At 45.5% G+C, this 26,978-nt stretch overlaps 1 protein-coding gene across 2 annotated transcripts in view; it reads right to left on the bottom strand.

Annotated features, from left to right (window-relative positions):
- Window positions 1-26,978, bottom strand: part of PIK3R5 (phosphoinositide-3-kinase regulatory subunit 5) — a 70,922-nt gene that overhangs the window by 23,200 nt on the left and 20,744 nt on the right. For both annotated transcript variants that reach the window (XM_032617913.1, XM_032617914.1), the window contains exons 2-3: window positions 3,408-3,523; window positions 1,553-1,653 (exon numbers count right to left, since the gene is read on the bottom strand). In XM_032617913.1, the coding sequence (XP_032473804.1) occupies window positions 1,553-1,653; window positions 3,408-3,510 (204 nt within the window). In that variant the 5' untranslated portion in view covers window positions 3,511-3,523. The remainder of the gene's footprint in view (window positions 1-1,552; window positions 1,654-3,407; window positions 3,524-26,978) is intronic.

The raw sequence follows: 26,978 nt of genomic DNA, 5'->3' as shown, positions 1-26,978 counted from the left end.
TCCTTCTGGTAGATCTCCATAATTTATTAGCTTTAGACACTTGAGATTATTTTCTTGCATTTTAAGTACCTGTGCAGTGAAAATCTCTGTGTACACTCCTTTTTCTATAATTTGGATTACTTACCTTGGATAGAGCTCAAGAAGTGGAATGAGTGGATACAAGACTGTAAACATATTTACGATCTTCGAAATGTATCGCCAAATTGCTTTCCAAAAGAATTTTGCCATTTATAATACTGTGTATGTATGAAAGTGCCATTTTACTACACCCTTCCCTGCATTGGTTATTATAATGTTTTTGCGAATTTGCTAGGCAAAAGCTGTGTCATTATGGTTTTCATTTACATTTATTTGACTATAACTGAAGCAACATTTTCCATATTGTTTAAAAGTTCTATTTATTCTTTTGTGAATCATCTCTTTGATAAAGCTCACCCACCACACCACAAACAAGCACGTATAGACACAAGTTAGAATTCTTTGGTCAAAATACTAGTGGTCTCCCAACCCATTCTGGAATTCATGGGTGTTGAAGAAACAGAGAAAGCCCCACCACCTCTGCTGTGCCTGGTGACGGCAGCAGGATCAAATAGAATTCTCCTTCATGGTCCAGAATAGACCATGTGTCCAGTACACTTGCTGCTTGGTCCCTTCTATAAAACCCTCCCCTGTTGCTATACAGTAGTTGTTCCTTTATATTTGGGTTTATAAGGTAAGCACTTCAGAGGTGCTTTAGCTCTTCTGAGTTGGTCTCCTTGTGATCAGCGTATAAAAGCACCAGGTAAATGGTGGCGCCAGAATTGAAACTTTGGGTGTCTTGATAAACCAAGACTTTTTTCTTAGAGGTAAAGGGACAGCTGAGAAAGACATGTGTTTTCCAACTCAGTCATGTATTTAAAAATAAAGATAAAACATCATTAGGGACTCGTGCCTGTGCTGGAACCCCAGCCCAAATCAGGTTTGTTTTCTTGTTGTTGTTTTTTTTTAATTTTTTTGGCCACATGGCATGTGGGAGCTTAGTTCCCTGACCAGGGAGCGAACCCATGCCCCCGGCAATGGAAGTGCAGAGTCCTGACCACTGGACGGCCCGGGAAGTCCCCCAGATCAGCTTTAAACACGCTCTTCTTCTGAGTCATAAAAGCCTGTTTACTGAACTGTTAGAGGAGGTCTCGGTTTACCTCTCCAATCAGTTTTCTCTTTTGCATCTTTGTTTTCTCTTTGCATCTGCGTCTTTTGGGGGAAAGGAATTCGGGAGCGCGTCCTCCCTCCCTTGCAGTCGACACCTTGACTTACAAGCAATGTCTGTCTTAAGAAGCAGCTTAAACTGGGGACCCTGGCTCGCCCAGCACATGTTCATAGCAAAAGGACCACGCCCCTTCCTAAGGCCTTCAATCCACAAACACCACCGAAGCAGAGAACTCAGGCTGCCAGTGCCTCCATCAAGCCCCCTGGTGGTCCAGGCACCCCAGAACTGACATTCTGTGGGGACCTATTTCTCGACTCTATGAGACTGATCCCAGCGCTGCCCTTCAAACCCAGGCCGAGCCCTCACCTCGCGGGTTTTCTGCAGGATCTGCTCCAGGAGGATAAGGAAGTGGCCTGGATCCCTGCTGACCAGCTCCTGCAGGCTCCAGCAGTTGAGACACAGCCCAGCTGCAAAGGGAGGGAGAGGCCAGGGGTCAGTTGTGGTTGGAGGGAAGTGGCAATTCCTGGGGCTGCACTGGGGCATTCCCTTCTGAAGTAAGAGTCTCAGGAAATTCTGGATCAACACACTCGACCCTATTAGGCCCCATCAAGATAATGATAAGTTTCTTCTTCCTGCATAGACAGGAGGCTCAAGAGACACAGAGAGGGGCTGGGATCTCCCTTAGAAGCCAAGGACTGGCCACGACTCTGCTCCCTGTGCCTCTGGAGAGCACCAGCTTTCCCACATCCTCCGAGATGCAGGGAAGGGGCACAGAAGCAGAGATCGCCACCCCAGGACACAAGGCTGAGTCTGCAACAGCCATGGGACCTCCCGGAACTGCTGGGCAGTGGAGCCCGGGAAAGGGAAGCGCCATTCATTTCTATTTTGAAAGCTATGAGGAGTACTTTGTCACTCTGTAACTTCCCCAGACTTTCTTATTTTGTCAGTCTCTGCTTCCCTGCAGTCAGCATGGGTAAACTCCCCCCAAATTAAAGGGGCAGTCACAGAGGTCTGCGGTCTGTGTGTGTGTGTGTGTGTGTGTGTGTGTGTGTGTGATGGGGAATGAGAACAGTGGGGGTGGAAGTGCCCCCCTCATGTGCACGAGCTCCTTCTGAAGTGCTGCAGGCCCCAAGCAATGTGTTCATATGGTCACGGGGTTTAGTAAAATTTGCTATAGTCAGGTATTTTTGTATTCTTTGACTTGATGGCCCCTCAATTCTAGAAGCTTAGTCTCATTAAAACCTGGGTAGGAGGCCAGAAGGAAGAAAACTGCCATTTAGTGACCACCTACTATGTACCTCTAAGGTGCCAGGCCTTTCACACATCACCTCCATTGAATCTCCCATCCCCCCCTCGGGAAGGTGGTTCCTGCTGTTATTATTCTCATTTTACAGGCAAGGCAGGTGAGTCCTGAGAGGCTAAGGGACTTGCACAAGTTCCTACAGCCAGTGAGAGACAGTTTTAAGTCAGATCCGCTTAATTCCAGAGGCCAAGGAAAGCCTCTGAGGGGAGGTGACATTTGAGTTGAGACCTGAATGAGAAGGAGCCAGCTCTGCGTCGTTCTGAGGGAAGAATTCCAGGCAGCAAGTGCAAAGGTCCTGAGGTAGGAAGGAACCAGTTATGTTCAAGGAGCATGGGTATCTATCTCGTGGGGTAGTTAGGGAGGCAAGTGAGGCGCGGAAAATCTTTATGAGCATAAGGAGTTATTAAGTTAATCTCTAGCCTTGGAGACCACTGCCCCAGCCTGCAGATACCCCTGTTTCTCAGTCCTGGGGATCATGGAATATGGAGGCCTCCTATCCCCTGAAGTTCTGCTGAGATTCTCCATTGTTCTATGGGGAAGAGGAGGATGGGGCTGTGGAGAAAACGAGAAACCAGGAAACAGGAGAATTCTGGGGAGAACTGTCTAGAAATACCCAGCTGCTCTTTTGAAATCAGCAGTGTGGCATGTTTAAGCTGGTCCAGTACCTTCTTCAGGGAGCTAAGCTTCTAGCACACGAGGAGGATGAGGAAGGCTGCCTGGGGGAAAGGAGAAACTTCCACCCACCGAGGGCCACTCTCCATCAGCTGCTGTGCTGAGCACCTGCCCGAGTGAGGTCCGCGGAGTCACACACAGGGCTGGAACCGGAACCTGCCAGTTCCGTGCCTGAACCAGTGCTCACCACAGCCCCTGCAGCTCCCCTGGGCCCCAGATGCACCTCCCCGGCTCCCTGGGACCTACCTGACCAGGAGGTGGAGCGGCGGCTGAGGCTGAGCCCGTGCAAGCAGCGCTCCAGGGCGTGCTGGATGCGGTCCTCCGTGCACGTCGTGGCCCCTGGCTGCATCCTGAGTCATCGCCTGCATGGGGGACAGACGCCGGTCAGCCTGGAACACCCCGGACTCGAGAAGCACATGGCCTAGCAGGGCAGCTGGCAGAGACAGCGGGCACGCACAGCCGGTGCCATCAGCCAGCTGCCTCCGGGGCTGGACCGGCTCCTGGGCTCCTGGCGGTGCGGCTCAGAACGGCAGGACGGGGCACGCCTGTGGCCCACCAGTACAGGCTACGGGAAGCGAGGGGTGGCAGGGGGAGTGGAGAGGTGCGGCCCTCCTCCCCCTCCCCGCCCCCACCCCCGGCAGGGGTGAGTGGCTGCAACAGCCCAGGGAGTGCCCGTGGCGTGACCAGACCCCCGTGCTGGGCAGGAGGACCTCAAAGGAAAAATCAGGATCACGTGGGGGACTTTCTCTGAATTTCCAGGCCTGTGTGCCCCACCCCTCAGGGATGGCCAGGGAGCCTGGTCACAGAGCTCCCTGCCAGTGCGCCGGGGGCTCTGATGCTAGGGCCCGGCAGGGGCTGCCTTCACACATGCCACACCTCCACTCCGCCACACCCTCTGCTTGGGTGCCCAGGCCACAGGCCCCTGGTCCTCTTCTGCCCTCACCTCCACTTCGGCCATTTTTCTTTGCTGTCTCTGAGGCTTAGCAATGTTACCAGTTATTCAAAGAACTTGCTTGGCTTGGTCTTTCAAAGAACCCCCTTCTGGGAATTCCTCTGGGAACTCCCTGGCAGTCCAGTGGTTAGAGGACTCGACGCTCTCACTGCCGAGGGCCCGGGTTCAATCCCTGACTGGGGAACTGAAATCCCACAAGCCACACGGCACAGCCAAAAAAAAAAAAAAAGAACACCCTTCTTTCCCCCGTCCTACTGAGGAGAGAGCCGGGGTGTTTAGCTCAGGCTGGAGGGCTGCTGAGGAGGAGATCTAAGAAGGGGTTTTAGCACCAGGTGGGGAACCATGCCAAGGGCCACATTCTGAAAGCCTCCAGCAGGGCCAGCCCAGCTTCACAGTGATGTGTCGGGGCTCCTGGGTCCCTCAGGAAGCTGTGACAGGTAGTGCGGTGCAGCAAATAATCCTGGCCTCTGGCATCAACAGACTTGGATTGAGATCTCAACTCTGGTATTTGCTAGCCATGCAAATGGGCAATTTCTTTAAACTCTTCTGAACCTCAGTTTACTGATCTGTAAAATGGGTGTGACGATGGTACTAACCCCCCAGGGCTGTTGGGAAGATTAAATGCCACAGTGGACGCGCTGAGCGAGCTTTCAAGACACGAAAGCTGGGACTTCCCTGGTGGCGCAGTGGTTAAGAATTCGCCTGCCAATGCAGGGGACACGGATTCGAGCCCTGGTCCAGGAAGATCCCACATGCCGCGGAACAGCTAAGCCCATGCGCCACAACTACTGGGCCTGCACTCTAGAGCCTGTGAGCCACAACTACTGAAGCCCGTGCGCTTAGAGCCCGTGCTCCGCAACAAGAGAAGCCTCTGCAATCAGAAGCCCACGCACCGCAACGAAAAGTAGCCCCCGCTCACCGCAACTAGAGAAAGCCCGCGCGCAGCAATGAGGACCCAATGCAGCCAAAAATAAATAAATTAAATAAATTAAAAAAAAGAAAAGAAGACACGAAAGCTCTCCTGTTACAGTCTTTGCCACAAGCCCACTTTCCCTTGGGAATTTCACTGCATTCACCCCGTCCAGGCAGACTCCCATGGCTGGCCGGTCAGCCAGGTCATAGAAGGAAGTCGAGGAAGCAGTGGTCCAGCTCTGTGGAACAGGGGATGGACCAGGAAACCACAAGCAGAAGCACAGAGCTCAGAGCTGAGCCATGCAAACGACATGCAAAGAGCTAGGAAATCCTACCCCGGACCCAGTAGGCAAAACGTCCTACTTCCCCAGCCAGGGAGGAACCAGGCACCCAGAGAAACAGAAGCCCTTTGTGAGCTGCCCAGCATCACTTCACTTCGGTGATATCCTTGGGATGGCACAGGGGTGGGCACACAGAAAGCAGCACGCATGCGTTCATCCTTCCATGGATTTACTAACTCCTTACTATGTGCCGGGCACTAACGACACAGCAGTGAATGAAGCAGGCATGCCCCGTGGTAGGAGACAGAGACGGGGACGACCTAACAGATAAAGAAAGAGGTCACGGCAGAGGGGGATATACGCTGAGAAGAAAGTGATGGTGCTGGAAGGGGGCCAAGTCCCCCCCCCAGGTCGTTGGGAGGTCAGGAGAGCCTCTCAGAAGGGACCTTTCAGCTGGATGAGGAGGCCAGGAGAGAACTGAGGGGGAACAATGTTCCAGAAAGAGGAGGTAGCAGGTGCAAAGGTCTGGGTGCAGGAATGGACCTGCCACGGGCTGAGACCTGGAGCACAGGGCCCAGGACGGACCAGCCCCCCAGGCCACCCACCCTTCTGCGGCTGAGGTGGCAGACTGAGATCAGAAACACTTTCACTGGTGAGTCAGGACCATGGACCTTGGGTGTTTCCATTAGTGGCACCTGGATGTCCAAAGACGTCCTTGGGCCCTTCTAGGGCAACTTTCACGGTCACCTTAGGGCCTTCTGTGTGCCAACTCTTTGTGTGCAGTCCAGACAGGGGGTCTGTGGACCCTGAGCCACACCAGGCAGACATCAGGCCCCTCCTCCCTGGGTGTGCCGGTGCCCAGCATGGACGCGTGTCCCTGGGCATGAACACTCAGGATGTGGCCTCGTCCGTCTGCCTGCAGTGGACACCCAAGTGCAAGACCCTCTTGAGCTCGGTCCTGTGCAGGCTCAGGGCTGACGGCACCCACTGGAGGAGCCAGAAGACCAGGCACCTTCAAAAGGATGAGTTTGGAGCGTGAGTGGCTGGCCCAGATGTCATCAGCAGGCCTTGGTCCCCACAGGTTGATTCATCCCCGATCAGCCCCCGGGGCGGTGCTCAGAGGAGGAGGTGAGACCCAGAGAGCCTAAGGGGTAGCCCCGGGTCCGGGAGGGGCTGGGAGAATCAACGCCAGAAAAAAATCGACAAGGATATAAAGCAGGACTTCCAAAATCCCAAATGGCAGGGAAGGTGCTCAACGACCCACCTGCTAAAGTGCTAAGAGTCACCGTGAGCTGTCAGGGCCGGGGGCTGGCAACCACGCTGGGGGGCTTGCCGGGAGGTACGGGTCCAGAACTGGTACAGCTGCCCACTCCACAACCCCCATCAATACAAGAGGACCGGGAAGAGAGGAGGGCTTGTCGACCATTCCAGAAGGTCCTCCTTTCTCTCCCCAAGGCCAAGGGCAGAGGGGCTTAAAAAGAATCCCTTATTCAGACGGGACACCTGCCAGGAGGGGATGCTGCCCTTTTGTTCTCAGCTCACTCTCTATCCAGCCAGCAAACGTACTTCTGGGCTACTTGGGAGCCATGGGAGGACTAAGAGGAGCAGAAGGCGCGCTGGCAGGCTCCCTGCTGGGTAAGGCAAAGATGTGAGCTCCTTGCGGAAGGGTGGAGGTGGATACTTGGATGAAAAGCTAGACTTGAGCTGTTTTGTTGATTCTTCACCGGGAGGGCCCCCAGCCGGGTGAGGTAAACGTAGCAGTAAGAGGCTGAAGGTCGGACCACCTTTGGGGGAAGGTGGAGGGCGCGTGGGCACTCTGTGGCACAGAGAGGTTAAACAACTTGCCTAAGGTCACACAGCTAGGAGGCAGCAACGCAGGGAGTCTGGCTCTGCCTGCTGCTCGGCACAGTCAGATGCAGTTCCTGGGAGACAAATAAAACTAATTCATGTTTCTACCCCAGCGAGTGCAGGCTCAATCAGCTAGCATTAATTAGGAGCCCTGCATTCCCAGTTGCTGGGAATCTTGAGCCCGCCATGTCTGTCTATGCCAGCTGTCCACTGCAGCCCTGCCTCCTCCAGAAAGAGGACCAGGGCCCACAGAAGCAACAATCGAGGCTGGACCAGGCGATGACCATGGTGGCTTGAGGGGCCCAGTCATTCTCTAGCTCAGAGCGAGGGCTGAACCCTGTGAACTAGGTTTAAAGATCCCTCTGCCCAGTCTCTGCTGAGACAGACAAGTTGGCTGTGTCACAAAGCAGGAATGAGTCACCCTGCCCTATTGTGTTGAAGGGTAACTGATACAAAGGCAAGATGCAAATGCACATCCTCAGCTGATGTCACTTCTGCTGCAGCCCTCTCCTTAGAGCAGTGTCCTGGGGCCGCTGCGAGCAGCCTGTACAGGCTAAGGGCTGCTCCCCAGCGTGCGCCCCAATGCCCATGGCCCACGCATCTGCCCTTCTCTGGGCCCCGAGTAACATTCCCATCTCCTGGCCTCAGTGTCCTCTGCTGTTCACTGGAGACGATCAAGACCTTACCCTCGGGCACTGGGCAGAGTTCCCGGTGTGCCCCCGCCTCCCTGGCACCCTGAGGCCATCTAGAGCTTGCCCTGGGTCTTCAGAGAGGCTGGACTTGCCCAAGGCGCTGGGCCGTGGGAGCCGAGGGATGGGAGCCTGGCCGGGGATCCTCAGCTGAGCTGTCCTGGGGGTAAAGCCAGCACCCCGCGGCTCGCCACCTGGCCCTCTGGCACGCTCATTTCTGTTTGATGAGTCAGTCATCAGCCGCTTCTGGTGACTTGTCAGCAGAACCCCCGTGGCTTTGGGGCGGAGATGAATGGGGAAGAGGTGGCACCTCTCCCTCCCCAAGGATGATGCCTTTTCTCAAAGCCTTGGTGGGCATGGCCTGGTTTCCCCTGGCATCCCCCTCCCAACCCCCGTTGCCACCTTACTAAAAGGAGCTCGAGTTGTGAAATTCCAGCTGCTGCCAGGAATGGGAATGCCCCCCGCCACAGCGGGGTAGTGTTGAGACATTCTACAACGGGGCCTGCTGCCACCTCCAACTTCCTCCTCTGAGCCAGTAAGGGTGAGTCCTTACGGGGGACCCTGAACAGGACAGTGAGTCCTGGAGCTGGAGGGGGAGGGGGTTGGGGGAAGGGGGTGCCCAAGGGCAGAGGGAGACTGTCCCTTCACACGTTGACATGACCTGTGATGCAAGACAGGGGTCATCTCCCCTCCTGGGCAGGGCTAGTCAGAGGGGCAGGGCCTGCCTGGGTCCAGCTTCCTGATGCAGCCCCCCATGCAGCTGGGAAGAAAGCTTCTTTTCTTGGGGGACTTAGTGCAAAACGGCAGAACTGGAGGGTCCACCTCTCCTAGGGACGGAAGTATGGGCCAGGGTCTGGAGGCACCCCACACTGCTTCCCTGGTGTTCTGGAATATTCCAGGCCCATGCTTTGAAGACTCAGTCCCACAGGTGGACGTAAGAGAAGCACTGACGCATGTGGTGCCGCGCTGACCCCGCTCGCCCAGTCCTGGGTCACTCCTCCCTCTCCCCCTTCCTATCGTCCTCCCTTCTCGGTCACCACTCTCTTCCTCATAAGGCAGAATCTCTTCTACAAACTAATTTTTTTTTTTTTTTTTTGCGGTACGCGGGCCTCTCACCGTTGTGGCCTCTTCCGTTGCGGAGCACAGGCTCCGGACGCGCAGGCTCAGCGGCCATGGCTCACGGGCCCAGCCGCTCCGCGGCACGTGGGATCTTCCCGGACCGGGGCACGAACCCGCGTCCCCTGCATCGGCAGGCGGACTCTCAACCACTGCGCCACCAGGGAAGCCCCATATATGGCTTTGACTCTTAGAACCACAACAATATTTTACATACCCCAAATGAAATAAATCAACCAGGATATGGGGAGGCACAGGGGGCAAAAATGGGAAACAAACAACACATTGACCGTACTTTAAATGATCGGTATAACCGCAATGAAAGGAATGGGGAATTCAGGAACCACCTTGAGTAACTCTGGAAAGTAGTATTTTCACTGGATACTGTAAGGCTAAAGACAAAAAGAACCACATACAAATACTATGTTCTGGTTACTAAATCTGTTTCTTATAGGGATGTGCGTTAAAAATCCTGCAACTTCTTCATGTGTATGCTAGGACTGAACAAATAAGTAAACAGATCACAGATACTGAGAGCCAGTTTCTCACTGTTGGAGAAGGAAGTTACAGATAAGGAAAAGGGAGAAGTCTAGACTGAACCACCTTATGGTGTTGGACTGGAATTGGAGAAATCGGTATTGACTCATGGTTTTTCATGCATATTCAGATAGATACATACAGAAGTGAAAAAAAGATGTGTGTGAGCTTGGATTAACATGCATACATATATTTTCTAGCTCTGTCTGCGGAGAGAGCCTAGAAACAACGACTTCCCAGTAACGATGAGCACACCTAGTGCCCAGACCCTCGTTTCTAAATATCATTCTCCCATCAAAGGAACCGGGGCTCCTTAGAGAAATGGCTGATTCTAGGACTGGGACAGGAAATATAGACGTTAAACCTGAAGACCTGGAACATCTTGTAGAGTCAGAACATAAGTCAGTACTTGAGAAAGGATGGGGAATGTCAAAAAGACATGGGAGCCAGCTTAAAGGAGCTTCCAATGGCCAAAGCCAGGACAATTTGAACAACTAAATAATGGAAGTGTTCGATTATAAGCCATAGGATAAAATAAATACCCATGAGTCTACACTAATGTCATAAATAATAAACTAAAAAACATAAATGGAGGGGAAGGGACAGGTCTTCTTTACAAAAGAATTCCAATTAGTAAATGCGGGAGGAATGAGAGAAATACAAAATGACCATTAGACAAACACCACGGTAATAATTATTGCAGGCAAGATCCACCAGTGGATGGTAAAATCTGTGAGTGAAAATCTGAGAGAAAATGAGAGATTTCATGGTCTCAGAGTATTTCCCCCAAGAAACTGATCAATTACAAAAAAAAAAAAAAAAAAAAGAAAACAATAACTTCACAGTGGAGAAATCCAGCACTGCCGTAACTTCATGACCAAACTTAATAGCACCAATAATAAGACATATCAACATCACATATCCCCTGATATCCTGATATGCTGCACTGAAAGGGACATAACATCACTTCTGTGGGATTCTTGCCAAAAATTCCTAACCACACAATCTAATCATGAGAAATCATTCAAAACTGAATGGAGAGAAATTCTATAAAATAACTCACCAGTAACTCACCAAAGAGTCAAGGTCATAAAAAATAAGGCAAGACTGAGGAACTGTCACAGACTGGAGGAGACTAAGACGTGGGATCCTGGACTGGATTCTGGAACTGAAAGGGGAGGTTAGGGGGACACTGGCTAAAATCTAAATAAGGATTTGTACCGATGATCATTTCCTGGTTTGGATAACTGTACAATGTCATATAAATTGTAACATTAGGGGAAGCTTGGTGAAGGGTATATACCTGGATCTATATAACCCTTCATATAGTTACATAGCTTTATATACGCTTTCTGTATCTTTCCAGGTGGTTATCCAAAGTTTCACTGCCCTTCATGAACTTGATTTAATTGTTACTTAATGAAGAGTCACAGTTCCAGGTGGACCAGTACAGAGCTGGCTGCCTCAAAATCCCCTAACCCCATGTTCCTAACCTGGGGTTGAGAATCTCTGGGGCTTTTAGAGGGCCTCTGAGGGCTTTCTGGAAGAATGCTTAAACCGTATTTTCATTTTGATGGCAATCTAGGAAAAGTTAGCAGTTAATACATTCTGGAATATCTTGATAACACTATGACCAAATGTTACCATAAAATGTTGATGTATTTGCGTCTATCACCAATTTGGTGTCCCCTAAAAGGACAGGGCATGCCAGGTGTGTTCCTGGGGTATGTGAGAGCTGAAGGTTGAGCAGAATGAGTTAATAAGTGGGAAATGTTTAGAATAGTGCCTGGTACATAATAAGCATTCAGCAAATGCTATCTATTAGCTATCGGGTGCCTTCTTAATGTATATATTTCAACTCCAGGTGGCTTTGAGATCAGGCCAAGAAATAAAACACTCCCTGGATGACTCTGATGCATAGCAGTGTTTCCTATTTTACAAATACACTCACACCCAAATCCCCACCACACACGTGCTAGACTATACACTAGGCTATAAGACTAGAAAAGCACCTTAGAGACCATCTAGTGCAACTCTCCCATTCTACAGATAGGAAAATAGAGGCTCCAAGCAATGAAGGACTTGTTCAGATTAGAAAGTGGCAAATTTCATATGATCCAGCAATCCCTCTCCTGGGCATATATCCAGACAAAACCATAATTTGAAAAGATACATGCACCCAGATGTTCATAGCAGCACTATTTACAATAGCCAAGACATGGAAACAACCTAAATGTCCATCGATGGACAAATGAATAAAGAAGATGTGTATATATACGATGGAATTTACTCAGTCATAAACAAGAATGAAGTCATGCTATTTGCAGCAACATGGATGGACCTAGAGATTATCATACTAAGTGAAGTAAGTCAGAAAGAGAAAGACACATATCATACGATATCACTTATATGTGGAATCTAAACAGATTCACAGGTATAGAGAATAGATTTGTGGTTGCCAAGGGGGAAGGTAGGGGGGGGAGGGATGGATTGGGAGTTTGGAATCAACAGATGCAAACTAATATATATGGAATGGACAAGCAACAAGGTCCTACTGTATAGCACAGGGAACTATATTCCACATCCTGTAATAAGCCATAATGGAAAGGAATATGAAAAAGAATATATATATATGCATAACTGAATCACTTTGCTATACAGCAGAAGTTAGCACCACATTGTAAATCAACTATATTTCAATAAAATAAAATTTTTAAAAAGAAAGTGGCAAATCTATAACTAGAATCTGAGTCTAGAACCCCAGGACAGTCATGGCACCCTCTGGCTTGGGTGAGAATCAGACACCACTGCCCGGAAGTGAGTGACCTCAGCTCCTCTCCTCAAGATTCAATACTTTTTCAGATTTCTTCCAGAGTTATTGGGCTGTGTAGGTATTCAACTTCTTCACATGTCAACATTGCAAATTTAGGTTTTCTGACAGTATCGTTGATTTGAGTCAGATTTTAAAATTTCTTAGCAAGAGTCTGGATCTAGAATTCCTATATAATTTTTTTAGATATTTATTTATCTTATTTATCTATTTTGGCTGTGCCAGGTCTTAGTTGTGGCACGCGGTATCTTTAGTTGCGGCATATGGACTTCTTAGTTGCGGCATGCATGCGGGATCTAGTTCCCCGGTCAGGGTTTGAACCCAGGCCCCCTGCATCGGGAGTGTGGAGTCTTACCCACTGGACCACCAGGGAAGTCCCTAGAATTCCTATATACTTCTTTAAGTTATTTTTTAATCTGTGATTTTAGCCCCTCTCTTAATCTGAATGTTGTAACATTACATCCTCTTTTAAAATACAGATAAAATATTCGTATTTATGTTAAATAATTTTACGCTGCCTTACAATTCCTGAAATGCTTATTTTTGAAATTTACAGTAAACATCATAACTATGATAATAATAGTTTTTTCTGGACAGTGGTTTTAAGTTTCATTTATTTAATTGCTTGCTGCTTTGTACCATGTCATCCCTATTTAAGGGTTCTTTATTTTAATTCATTTCTTGCTCAGCCAGGGTATTTTGAGTAACTCCAAGAACAGTGTGAGGGTGAAGTACTTTCTGAGACTTTATGTGTCGTGTGTTATTCATGGAGGCTCACTATGAATTACGGCTTTGCCAATTATAGATTTGGCATAATTCACCATTTTTCCACCCTCAAAATGTTTCTAGAAAGCCAAAATAATCCACTGAAAAATGGCTCTCACAAAGAAGAGAATTAGGTAAGGTGGCTGGATACAAATTAAAATAGAAATTAATATCGTTCAGTCCTACAGACGAAATAAAGAAATGGTGTTGGAAAAAAAAAGACCCACATACATAACAACAAAAAGAATAAAAGAAAAGAAAAGAAACTTTAAAAATCTGCAGGATTTTAATGAAATAAAACTTTCGAGGGACACAAAGGAAGGCAGATAAATGGAAATGCACACCCTGTTGGTAGACAGGAAGATTCAAAACCATAAAGAATTAATTCAAAATGAATCAGAGACCTAAACATAAAGAGCTTAACTACAAAACTCAGAAGAAAACAGGAGGAAAGCTTCATCCCATTAGATTTGTCAGTGATTTCTTGGAAAAGACACCAAAGCACAGGCAACAAAAGAGAAAATAGAGAAACTTGACTACTTCAAAATTTAAAACTGCATCGAAGGAAACAATCAAGAGAGTGAAAAGGCAACCTACAGAAAGGGAGAAAATATTTGCAGATCATATGTCTGACAAGGACATAATATCCAGAATATACAAAGAACTCCTACAACTCAAAAACAACGAAGAAACCCAAAATAGTCAAAGGGCTTCCTTGGTGGCACAGTGGTGGAGAATCTGTCTGCGGGGACATGGGTTCAAGCCCTGGTCTGGGAAGATACCACATGCCGCGGAGCAACTAAGCCCGTGCGCCACAACTACTGAGCCTGCACTCTAGAGCCCGTGAGCCACAACCGCTGAAGCCCGCGCACTTAGAGCCCATGCTCCACAACAAGAGGAGCCACTGCAGTGAGAAGCCCGCACACCACAATGAAGAGTAGCCTCGCTCACCGCAACTAGAGAAAGCCTGCTAGCAGCAACAAAGACCCAATGCAGCCAAAAATAAATAAACAAACAAATTTATTTTTTTTAAAAAAAGGTCAAAGTGGGACTTCCCTGGTGGTCCAGTGGCTAAGACTCCGCATCCCGGATGCTGGGGGCCCGGGTTTGATCCCTGGTCAGGGAACTAGATCCCGCACACCACAACTAAAAGACCCTGCATGCCACAACTAAAGACCCCTCATGCCACAACTAAAGAACCCGTGTGCTGCAACTAGGACCCACTGCAGGCAAATAAAAAAGAAAAATGGTCAAAGGACTTCAATAACCATTTCTCCACAAAGATACTTGGCCAATAAGCACATAAAAAGATGCTTAACAGCTCTAATCATTACGGAAATGCACATCAAAACCACAGTGAGGTACCACTGCACACACATTAGCATGGCTATTATGAAAAACAAAATAAAACAGAAATAAGTGTTAGTGAGGATGTGAAGAAAATGGAACCCCTGTGCACTGCTGGTGGGAATGTAAAATGGGGCAGCCACTGTGGAAAACAGTACGGTGATTCCGCAAAATATTAAAAACAGAATTACCACAGGATCCAGCAACTCCACTTCTTGGCATATACCCAAAAGAATTGAAAGCAGAGACCTGAACATATTTTTATACACCCATGTTCACTGCAGCATTCGCAACAGCCAAAACGTAGAAGCAACCCAAGTGTCCACTGACAGATGAATGGATAAACAAAATGTGGTCTATACAAACGATGGGATATTATTCAGCCTTTAAAATGAAAGAAGTCCTGTTACGTGCTCCAACATGGAGGAATCTTGAGGACATTATGCTAAGTGACGTAGCCAGTCACAAAAAGACAAATACTGTATGATTTCACTTCTATGAGGCACCCGAAGTAGTCAGATTCATAGAGACAGAAAGCTGAATGGTGTTGCCAGGTTTTGGTGGAGAAGGGAACGGGGAGTTGTTTAATGGGTACAGAGTCTTAGTTTTACAAGATGAAAAGAGTTCTGTGGGTTAGTTGCATAACAATGTGAAAAAACAACAACGTTAAAAACAGTTAAGATGGTAAACTTTATGTCATAGGTATTTTATCTCAATTTTTAAAAAGAGTAAAAAACAAAAGAAGAATTAATCAACATCTGTGTGATATTACATAGGAATGTCAATTCTCTATCAGTTTCAGCCTAGAGAACAGGAGGTAAGGAAAGAGGACAGACTGCTTAATACAGGGTGGCCGGTCCACATCAGGTCCTGGGCTGGGTACTTCCACTTGATTGTCTAGTTTTGCTTTTTCTTAATAGATTTATTTTATTTATTTACTTATTTTTTTGGCCACACTGGGCTGGGTATTTTTGACCCTGGGCTGGGTCTTTGCGAGCGGGGGCTACTCTTCGTTGCGGTGTGAGGGGTTCTCATAGCGGTGGCTTCTCTTGTTGCGGAGCAGAGGCTCTAGGTGCGCAGGCTCAGTAGTTGTGGCACACGGGCTTAGCTGCTCCGCAGCATGTGGGATCTTCCCAGACCAGGGCTCGAACCCGTGTCCCCTGCATTGGCAGGCAGATTCTCAACCACTGTGCCACTAGGGAAGCCCCTGATTGTCTAATTTCATGATCATAATGACCCCATGACATACTCACAGTTGTGTACAATTCCTGCAGTTCAGGGAGGGTGTGCCATTTATTTGGCCAAATTCCTGTGGCCATAGTTCTTATGGCCTGAGCTGGACGCACATCTTAAGTTGGCCTGACTCCCAAATCCCACGTTCTCACTTACACCATGTTCACAGGAAGTTATCTCTACTGTGTTCTAGACACCCAAAAGGCTGAGTATGCGGTCTTACCTCGGTGTTATCATTTGAGGCTTCCTGGGAAGACATCGTGCACAAAAACTGCCTCAATCCTCACTGTCAGTGATTCAATCTCCCTGGCTTAGGGTGGCTCACTGCCTCTGTCCTAGCTTATTTTTCAAGATATAAGATTCCTGGAGGGACGTTTAACTAACAAACAGGTCTGTGACGGCAGTGACAGTGGCTAGTGGGCAGTGGAACGACTCCAGGGCCAGGAGAGGTAGGACATGTGAAAAGGTGGGTGGTGATGGCGTGGGACGGTAGGGAGCGGATGAAGCAGACGTGAGGAAAAGGGGAAGGAGAAAGATGCTAACATGTATGCGTGTTAGATTGAAAGACAACAGGAGGCATCACGTTGGCTTTGTATGTAATAATTATAATAACAGCAGCTAATGTTAACTGAGGGCTTACTATGTGCCAGGCACTGTCTAGGTGCTTTCTATGAATTAACTCATTCAACCCATATGAGGCAGACACTCTCTTATCTCCATTTTCCCATTTTACAGATGAGAAGACTGAGGCACAGAGCATTCTTTCAGCTGGTAAGTGAGGCATGTCCTTTCTTGGCAGGACCTAGGCAATTCAGCTTCTCTGTGTACATAAAGGAAACCATAATGGAGCCAGAGATGGGCAAAATGAAATTACTGCCAAGATGGGGAACCAGAGAAAGACTATAACAATTCACCAAGATATAAACTCCAGGCAGCAACCAAATTCTATGGGCCCCTGGGCCAAACCCCGGCACCTGGCACTGGAGGCTGTTTAATCTCGCCACCTTTCAAATTTAGAGCCTGTCTTGTTTGCCAGCAAATGCTCACGGAGTAATAAAGCAGCAAATGTAGAAACTCCAGGAAGGCCGATTACACATATACTGGCAGCTTTCTGATTTTTTTGGATGTGGAAAAAGATTGTGGTTCTGACAAACTGCATTCGTTATAGCTGCTCGCTTTCTGCAGAACCATGTCCACTTTGTGAGACAGACAAGAAAATTTCATAGTTTTGGGCAAAGAAGATTTTATGGAGCACTGAGACTTCCAGATAGATGCTTTGCCATTGGAATAAATTTGAGACAGACTGTCTAATTCATGACCTCTGACCTTGACTGTCGTTTCCTCCCTCCCTCGGTGAAGACAGTTCACCATCCATCTTCCCTCCATTAATCCAACAGCAGGTGATTGTTCTCAGACACCAGCGTGTCCATCTTCTTTGGTCTCTTTTTCACTCTCTTTCAGCTCTTGCCCAGTTATATAAGAAAAACCTCTCGCCTTCTCTCTCTCTCTGTCCCGTTCATGAATACCATTTATTAGCTCTGGCCAGGCTATAATGAGGTGCCCCAACCCCTCCCCCAACCGTAGACAGTGTCTGAGAAAGCCAAGTAGGGAGCCAGGCGTTCCATGCACACTGGCAGTGATAAGCCCCCTTCCACCTTGCAGTCTCAACGGAGACCACTGGGATGCCTGGATGTCCAGCCTCACCAGACAGCAAAGAGCACTCCCCCCACTCTGGGGTGGTGTCAGAGGAAGTGTAGTGAGAGTCAGGGCTTTCACGGCTGCCCAGCAGTAATGAGGTCACTTCCTCTACCCCATGGTGTCAATGGGGCAGTAATGAGGCACTCCTGTCCCTCCCAGCCAGGGAGGTATCGGTGGAGGCCTAGTGTGAAGCCAGAATTCCCACTCCATCCACCCAGCAGTAATAAGGAGCATCTCCTCAGTATCAGTGGAAGCTGAGAATGGAACCTGGATTTACACCCTCACCTGGCAGTAAAAAGGCAGTTCCCCCTCCCCACCCCCTGCCCCAGTCTCCCTTTCAGGGACGTGTTGGAGAAGCTCAGCAAAGCAGAGGTTTAAGTAAGATGCAGAGCCTTAAAACTCTTATAACAAAATACCCCAAATGTCCAGATTTCAACAGAAAATAACTAGTCATATCAAGAAAAAGGAAGATCTTAAACTGAATGAAAAAATGCAATCAGTAGATGCCAACACCAAAATGACAGATGGTTAAGAATATCTGAAAAAGACTTTCAAGCAACCATTATTTAAAATGCTTCAATGAATGACTATAAACACATGAAAACTAGAAAAGTCTCAGCAAAGAAATAGAAGACACAAATAAGTACCAAATGGAAATTTTAGAACTGAAAAATATAATAGCTGAAATAAAAAATTCAGTGGATGAGTTCAACAGTAGAATGGAGGGGACAGGACTTCCCTGGTGGCACAGTGGTTAAGAATCCGCCTGCCAGTGCAGGGGACATGGGCTCGATCCCCGGTCTGGGAAGATTCCACATGCCGTGGAGCAACTAAGCCCATGTGCCACAACTACTGAGCCCGTGTGCTGCAACTACTGAGACTGTATGCTGCAACTACTGAAGCCTGCATGCCTAGAGCCTGTGCTCTGCAACAAGAGAAGCCCCAAGCCTGTGTGCAGCAACAAAGATCCAACGCAGCCAAAAATAATAAATTTTAAAAAGAATTAAAAAAAAAAAAGAATGGAGGGCACAGAGGAGAGAATCAATGAACTTGAACACACAACAATAACATTATCCAATCTGAACAACAGAGAGAAAATCAAATGAAGAAAAATGAACGGAGCCTCAAGGAAATGTGGGGCTATAACAAATAGGTTTAATTTTTATTTTATTTTATTTTTTTTTGTGGTACATGGGCCTCTCACTGTTGTGGCCTCTCCTGTTGTGGAGCACAGGCTCCGGACACACAGGCTCAGCGGCCATGGCTCATGGGCCCAGCCGCTCCGCGGCATGTGGGATCTTCCCGGACCGGGGCACGAACCCGTGTCCCCTGCATCGGCAGGCGGACTCTCAACCACTGCGCCACCAGGGAAGCCCAACAAATAGGTTTAATGTGCGTGTCATCTGAGTCCCACTGAGAGAAGACAGAGCTAAAAAAACTGCTCAAAGAAATAATGGCTGAAAACTTGGCAAAATTTGGCAAAATGCATAAAACTACAGATTCAAGAAGTTGTATGAATCCCAGACAAAATAAATCCAAGAAATATACACCAAGATACATCATAGTCAAACTTATAAAAACTAAAGACAAAGGAAAAATCTTGAAAGCAGCAATAGAGGAAAAACACCTTGTCTTAGATGAAAAATAATTCAGATGACAGTGGATTTTTTATCAGAATTCATGAAGGCCAAAAGGAATGGAACAGCAGTTTTCCAAGTGCTGAAAGAAAAGAACTGTCAACCTAGAATCCTATATCCAGTGCAAATATCTTTCAGGAATGAAGGGGAAACCAAAACGTTCTCAGATGAAGAAAAACGAAGAGAATTTGTAGCCAGCATACCTACTCTAAAAGAATGGCTAAAGGAAATTCTCCAAACAGAAAGAAGATGATAAAAGAAAAATATCTTTTGCAATATCAGGACTGAAGAAAGAACGTGGCAAGCAAAAATCTGGGTAAATACAATAGACTTCCCTTCTCTTGAGTTTTCTAAATTATGTTTGATGGCTGAATAACAACTTATAACACTTGTCTCATATAGTTCTAAATGTATGCAGATAATAAATAAATAAATAAATGCAGAGTAAATATTTAAGATGATTTTATAATAAATGGGAAAAAGGTAAAGGGGCCTAAAAAGAAGTGAGGTTTCTATACTTTATCAGAACTGGTAAAATTATGACATAATTAAACTGTGATAAGTTATGTATATAAAATGTAATATCTAGAGCAACCACTTAGAAAGCTATATAAGAGATACATATAGAAACATTATAGATAAATCAAAATGATTTCTCAAAAAAAGTTCAAGTAATCTATAGAAAGGCATAGGAAAAACCCAGAAACAACAACAAAAACACAGAAAAAACCTCACGAAACAAATAATAAAATAGCAGACTTAAGCCCTAACATATCAATAATTACATTAAATTTAATTGGGTTAAATGTACCAATTAAAAGACAGAGATTGGGGCTTCCCTGGTGGCGCAGTGGTTGAGAGTCCGCCTGCCGATGCAGGGGACACGGGTTCGTGCCCCGGTCCGGGAGGATCCCACATGCCGCGGAACGGCTGGGCCCATGAGCCGTGGCCGCTGAGCCTGCGCGTCCGGAGCCTGTGCTCCGCAACGGGAGAGGCCACAACAGCGAGAGGCCCGCATACCGGAAAACAAAACAAAACAAAAGACAGAGATTGGTAGTGGATTACAAATCATGACTCAACTATCTGTTGTCTATCATAAACTCACTTCCAAATATAATGATACAGACAAGTTGAAAGTAGTAAATAGGTAAAGATATATCATTTAAACATTTATTTATCAAAAGGAAGCAGAAGTGGCTATATTAATATCAGATAAAGCAGACTTCAGAGGAAAGAAAATTACCACAGACAGAGAGGAATGTTATATAATGACAAAAAGGTCAATCCACCGAGAAGACACAGCAATCCTAAATGTGCTTTCATCAAACAACAGAGTTACAAAATCTGTGGAGGAAAAAATGATAAAATGGAAAGGAGAGATTGACAAATCTATATACTTAGAGACTTCAACATCCCTCTCTCAACAACTGATAGAACAACCACGTAGAAACTCAATAACACAATCAACCAACAGGATCTATCAATTTATAGAACATTCCACCCAACAACAGCAAAATATACATTCTTTTCAATTATCCATGGAACCTGTACCAAGACAGACAACATCCGGGGCCACAAAACCAACCTCAACACATTTAAAAGAACTGAAATAATACAGAGTATGTTCTATGACCACGATAAAATCAAACTAGAAAGCAGTAACAACTATACCAGGAAAATCTCCAAACACTTGAAAATGAAACACACATCTAAATAATTCATAGATCAGAGAGGAAGTCTCAAGGGAAATCCAAAAATTCGTTGAACGGAATGAAAATGGATATACAACATATCAAAATTTGTGGGGCACGGCTAAAGCAGTTCTGAGAGGGAAATCTACAGCAGTAAATACATACGTTAGAACTAACATATGGCCAAGCGACCGCACTCCTGCACGTTTGTCTCAGAGAAATGAAAACTTACGTTCACACAAAAACCTGGATGCATTTCCAGAAAATTATGCTGAACCAGAAAGCCAAAGATTACCTAATGTCTGATTCCAATTATGTAATCTTTTTAAATAACAAAATTACAGAATGGCCACAGCCTGGGAGAAAATAGTCACAAGCCATATATCTGATCAATGACTTATATTCCAGAATTGAACAAATAAGTACAGACACTTCACAAAAGATATCCAAATGGTCAATAAACACGTGAAAAGATGTTTATCATTATTAGTCGTCAGGAAAATGCAGATTTCAAATCGCAATGAGATTATGCTATATTAGAATACCTAAAAGTAAAATGATTAACACTACCAAATCGGTGAGGGTCTAGGGCAACCATACATTATTGGTGTAACTACTCTGAAAATCAGCTTGGCAGGTTCGTAAAGTTAACAAGCATCTACCATTTTGACCCAATAATTCCACCTCTTTACCCAAAATAAATGAAAACACGTGTCAACAAAAAACCCTGTGCAAAAATGTTCATGGAAGCTTTATTCATAATAGCCCCAAACCGGAAACAACCCAATCCATGAAGAGGTGAGTGAATAAACCTATCTGGTGTGTTCATATAATCCATGACTGCTAGGTGATGGAAGGAATTAAAAAGAGCAAACTCTGAATGTGTGCCACAACATGGATGAATACCAAAAACGTGTTGTGCAAGTAAGCCGGACCCCCCCCAAAAATAGATACTCTGTGCTACCATCTACAAGAAGTTCTAGAACAGGCAAAACGAATCTATGGTGAAATAAATCAGAATGGTAGTTATCCCTGGAATGTACAAGGAGAGACGACCAGGAATGGGCCTGAGAGAACTTTCTGGGATGATGGAAATATCCTATATCTTGATAGGAGTTACAAGGTTACATATTTTCCGTAACCCATCAAACTGTACAATAAAACTTGTGCATTTCACTGTATGTAAACCATACCCCAATAAAAATGGTTTTTTAAAGACTCACATAATACGTAAGTGTATAGAATAAACCTTGAAAGTTTTTCTTAGCCTGACCATCTACCTGCACCCCACTTTCCCTTTTCAAACACACACTCTCCACTCAGTTTGGCCTGTTATCCTTCCAGTCTTGTCAATGCGTTTACGTGCCTGTGTAACATACCCCATTCCTCCCCCCACACACATTTTCTTCTTACATACACAGCATCAGAGCATAGACGTTGTTCTATGCAGAACTGTCTCTGAAAAAGCACATCTGACTGTCATTACCTCCCTGCCTCTTAAAGCTTTCTAATGGTTTTCCCTTGCCTTAGGACAAAGTTCGACCCCCTAACCCTGCTTATAAGTCACCGGGAAGTCCCGGCCCTTCCTCCCTGGCCAGTCTCACACCCCTACCTTCCTTGTCCATTAAAGACTTCTTCCTGCCTGTGCTCCCTCGGCCTGAAACATTTCCACCATCCTCCTGCTTTTGATCTGGCTCTTTTTTTTTTAAACTGTATCTTTTTTTTCCCTCCTAGAGATTCTTTTTTTTCTCTTTAAAATGAAGACTTACAATGTTGCATTAGTTACAAGTGCACAGCAAAGTGATTCAGTTATACATACATACGTATCTATTCTTTTTCAGATTCTTTTCCCTTACCATATGGCTCTTAGGCTCTTAATACACATTCTTTTGGTCACTTCTTTAGGGAAGGCCTCCAGACTCCCAGGCTGGGTTGGGTGCCCACCCCCTCCAACTCTGCTTCACCTTCGCCTGCGCTGTGACTGCTTCCTCCGCTGGACTTTCAGCTCTGACGACAGTGGCTCGTCCACCATGCACACGGTTCCAACCCCAGCGCCTGGCACAAGACCCAGGTGGAGTCTCCCTGTACAGTTAGGTGAGTTTGCAAACGTACTACAACCCAAAGCCCCACCCAAATGTGTAGCAATGACGCTGTGACCCTACGAGCAACAGGGGATATTCCTCAGGCCTCGAGGGGAAATCACATCTCTTGTAACTTCTCAATGAGTCAGTCCTGGGAGGGGCGTGTTGATCGAGTCATTCTAGCCACCCACGGTGTGGGGCAAGTTGCCTTGGAGACCTGCTTCCTCCTGTATGTCTTCTGCCAGAGGCCAAAAGAGATTCAGGCCAGAACCCAAGCTTTCCAGGAGCTGTTCCTCAGGCCACAGGGTACACAAATACAGGACAATTTATGGTGCTATTAATTTCTTTCTTTCTGGACATTGTACCCTCCCCTGGCTCTGTCCCCATGTTAATAAAGCAACCACCTTGGGGAAAGTTCGTGGCAGGAAAGTTTAAAACTCTGAGCTCCCGGACAGCTCCTGGCAGAATAGGTGGGGCTCAGAGCCGGATTTCAACTGACGTAAGAAGATGAAGAAATAGTTATTTTTTTTCTTCTTTTTATAAACTTTAACTTTCTTAGAGCAGTTGTAGGTTTACAGAAAAATTGAACAGAAAGTACAGAGAGTTCCCAATATCCCCCTGCCCCCCTTCCCCCACAACCCAGGGTTTCCCCTATTATTAATATCTTCCATTAGAGCGGTCTATTTGTCACAATTATGAACCTATATCAATACAATAGTATTAACTAAAGTCCACAGTTTGCATTAAGGTTCACTCTTTGTGTTGTACATTCTATGGGTTCTGCCAAACACAAAAATGTCATGTATCTACCATTATAATATCATACAGAATAGTTTCATTGCCCTAGAAATCCCCAATGCTCTCATCCCTTCCCCCCGCTCCACCCCTTGACAACCACTGATCTTTTTACTGTCTCTATAGTTTTGCCTTTTCCAGAACGTCATGCAGTTGGTATTTTACATTACGTAGACTTTTCAGACTGGCTTCTTTTACATAGTAATATGCATCTGAGGCTCCTCCATGTCTTTTCGTGGCTTCATAGCTCATTTCTTTCTATTGCTAAAAGATATTCCATTCTGTGGATGTACCCTGGGTTGTCTACCCATTCACCTACCGAAGGACATCTTGGTTGCTTCCAATTTTTGGCAATCAGAATACAGCCGTTATAAACATTCATGTGTGGGTTTGTAGGTGGACATAAGTTTTCAACTCATTTGGGTGAATATCTAGAAGCACGACTGCAAGACTTAGCTTTCTAAGTCTTGACTTTCTAAGAAACGACCAAACTGTCTTCCAAAGTAGCTGTGCTATTTTGCATTCCTACTGGAAATGAATCAGAGTCCCTGTTGTTCCACATCCTTGTCAGCATTTGGTGCTGTCAGTTTTTTGGATTTGAGCCATTCTAATAGGTATATACTGGTATCTCCTTATTGTTTTAACTTCCAATCCCCTAATGATCTATGACATCGAGCATCTTTTTATATGCTTATTTGTCATCTGTTTATCTTCTTCGGTGAGCAGTTCAGATCTTTTGCCTACTTTTTAAATGGGTTATTTGTTTTCTTTTGTTGAGTTTTAAGAATTCTTTGTATATTTTGGACATAAGTCCTTTATCAGATAAACATTTTGCAGTTACTTCACTGTTTTTGATTTTAATGAAGTCCAGCTCATCAAATTTTTCTTTCATGTGTCATGCTTTTGGTATTATATCTAAACACTCATTGTCAAGGTCAGCTAGGTTTTCTCTTGTTATCGTCTAGGAGTTTTATAGTTTTGCATTTTGCCTTTAGGTATATGATCCATTTTGAGTTAATTTTTTGGAAAGGTTTAAGGTATGTATATAGATTCTTTTTTTTCCCTTTTGTATGTGGATGTCCAATTGTTCCAGCACCATTTGTTTAAAAACTGTCCTTTCTCCATTGAATTGCCTTTGTTCCTTTGTCAAAAATCAGTTGATTATATTTGTGTGGGTCTATCTCTGGGCTCTCTATTCTGTTTCATTGATCTGTTTGCCTGTTCTTTCACCTGTATCACACTGTTTTAATTATTGCAGCTTTAGAGTAAGTCTTTTAGTCAGGTAGTTCAGTTCTCCTACTTTGTTCTTTTTCTTCTATACTGTGTTGGCTATTCTGGGTCTTTTGCATTTCCATATAAACTTTAGAATCAGTAATTTGTTGGAATTTTGATTGGGATGGCACTAAATCTATAGATCAAGTTGGGAAGAACTGGCATATTGAGTCTGCCTATCCATGAACATGGAATATCTTTCCATTTATTTAGATGTTTCCTTACTTCATTCGTCAGTGTTGTAGTTTTCCTCATGTAGATCTTGTGCAAAATTTTTTGGTACTAATGTAAATAATGTTGTATTTTTAATTCCAAATTCCCATAGCTCATTGCTGGTACATAGGAAAACAATAGATTTCTTTGAATAAATCTTGTATCCTGCAACCTTCCCATAATAGCTTATTAGTTCCAAGAGTTTCTTAATTCTTTGGCATTTTCTACATGGGCAATCATGTCATGTGTAAACAAAGACAGTTTTATTTCTTCCTTCCCAATCTGTGTAGCTTTCATTTCCCTTTTTTTTTTTTTTTTTGTCTTATTGCATTAGCTATGACTTCTAGTACAATGGTGAATAGGAGGAATAAGAGGGGACAGGCTTACCTCATTCCTAATTTTAGGGAGAAAGCATCTATTTTTTCACCATTAAGTATGATGCTAGCTGTAGGGTTTTTGTAGATAATTCTTCACCTAGTTGAGGACATTCCCCCTCTATTCCTAGTTTGCTAAGAGAACTTATCATGAATGGGTGTTAGATTTTGTCGAATACTTTTTCTGTATCTACTGATGATCTACTGATGATATGATTTTTCTTCTTTAGCCTATCAGTGTAATGAATTACATTAACTGGTCTTCACATGTGGAACCAGCCTGCATACCAGGAATAAATCCCACTTAGTCATAGTATATAATTTACATAACATAAAATTCATCATTTTGGGGCTTCCCTGGTGGTCCAGTGGCTAAGTCTCCATGCTCCCAATGCAGTGGGCCCAGATTCGATCCCTGGTCAGGGAACTAGATCCCACATGCCACGACTAAGACCTGGTGCAGCCCAATAAATAAATAAATGAATAAAATAAAACATGAAGAAAAACTTCATCATTTTAAAGGGCACACTTCAGTGGTTTTTAGCATATTCGTGATATTGTATGCCCATCAACACGACCTACATCGAGAACATTTTTAACACCCACCGCAAAAAGAAACCTCATACCTATTAGCAGTCACTCCCCATTCTCCTTCCCCCATCATCTGAAAACCACTAATCCACTCTCTGTTTCTTATTCTAGACATTTCATAGAAATGTAATCATACAGTATGTGGTCTTTGGCATCTGGCTTTTTTCACTTAGCATGTTTTCTAGGTGCATCCATGTTGTAGCATGTAACAGTACTTACTCCTTTTTATGACTCAATACTATTCCATTGCCTGGACGTGGTTATTTCTTAAATACTTCAATTTATGGACCAAGATTCACACTGGATACCTGGGGGCTAGCTGCTCCCAGTCCAGAGCAAAAGAAAAAGATGACAGGCATTATCCAGGTATACAGTTTTCCCTTCTGTATGAGGGATGGTAAGAAATGAACTTAGCTTGGAGTTTCCTCTGTAATAAAAAAGAATCCTGCTTGGGTCTCATGGGCTTGAATAAACCACTGCCACTACCCCCAGCTACTACCCACCATGGTTCCCAATGCCTGCCCGGCACTTGCACATGGAACAGTCCTTCAAGATAGACCTTCTTTTATCTCTATATACCATAAGGAAACTACAGGTCAGAGAGATAAAGCCACTTTCTCAGGGTCTGCAGCAAGGATGCCAACTCAGGTCTGCCTAACACCAAAGCCCTCCTCAGCTGTCAGGTAACACCTAGAATTTTTTTACCTAAATGCTCCAATAGTGGGTATTCTTGACCTCGTTATGCCCTAGACCCACTGGAGAAGTCTACAGACCGCCCCCCCACCCCGTTCAGAATAATGTTTTAAACGCACGAAATAAAATGCATGGGACTGCAGAGGAAATGAATTACACTGAAATATAATTCTCAATTGTTTGCAGTAATCAGACTTTCAACATGGTAATATCTGTTCTTCTCATTACACATGAAATAACAAAATCCAGCAGTGGGTCTAAT

The sequence above is a fragment of the Phocoena sinus genome, chromosome 20, assembly GCF_008692025.1.
Source record: "Phocoena sinus isolate mPhoSin1 chromosome 20, mPhoSin1.pri, whole genome shotgun sequence".
NCBI lineage: Eukaryota > Metazoa > Chordata > Mammalia > Artiodactyla > Phocoenidae > Phocoena > Phocoena sinus.
This window is presented reverse-complemented; position numbering and strand designations above follow the sequence as displayed.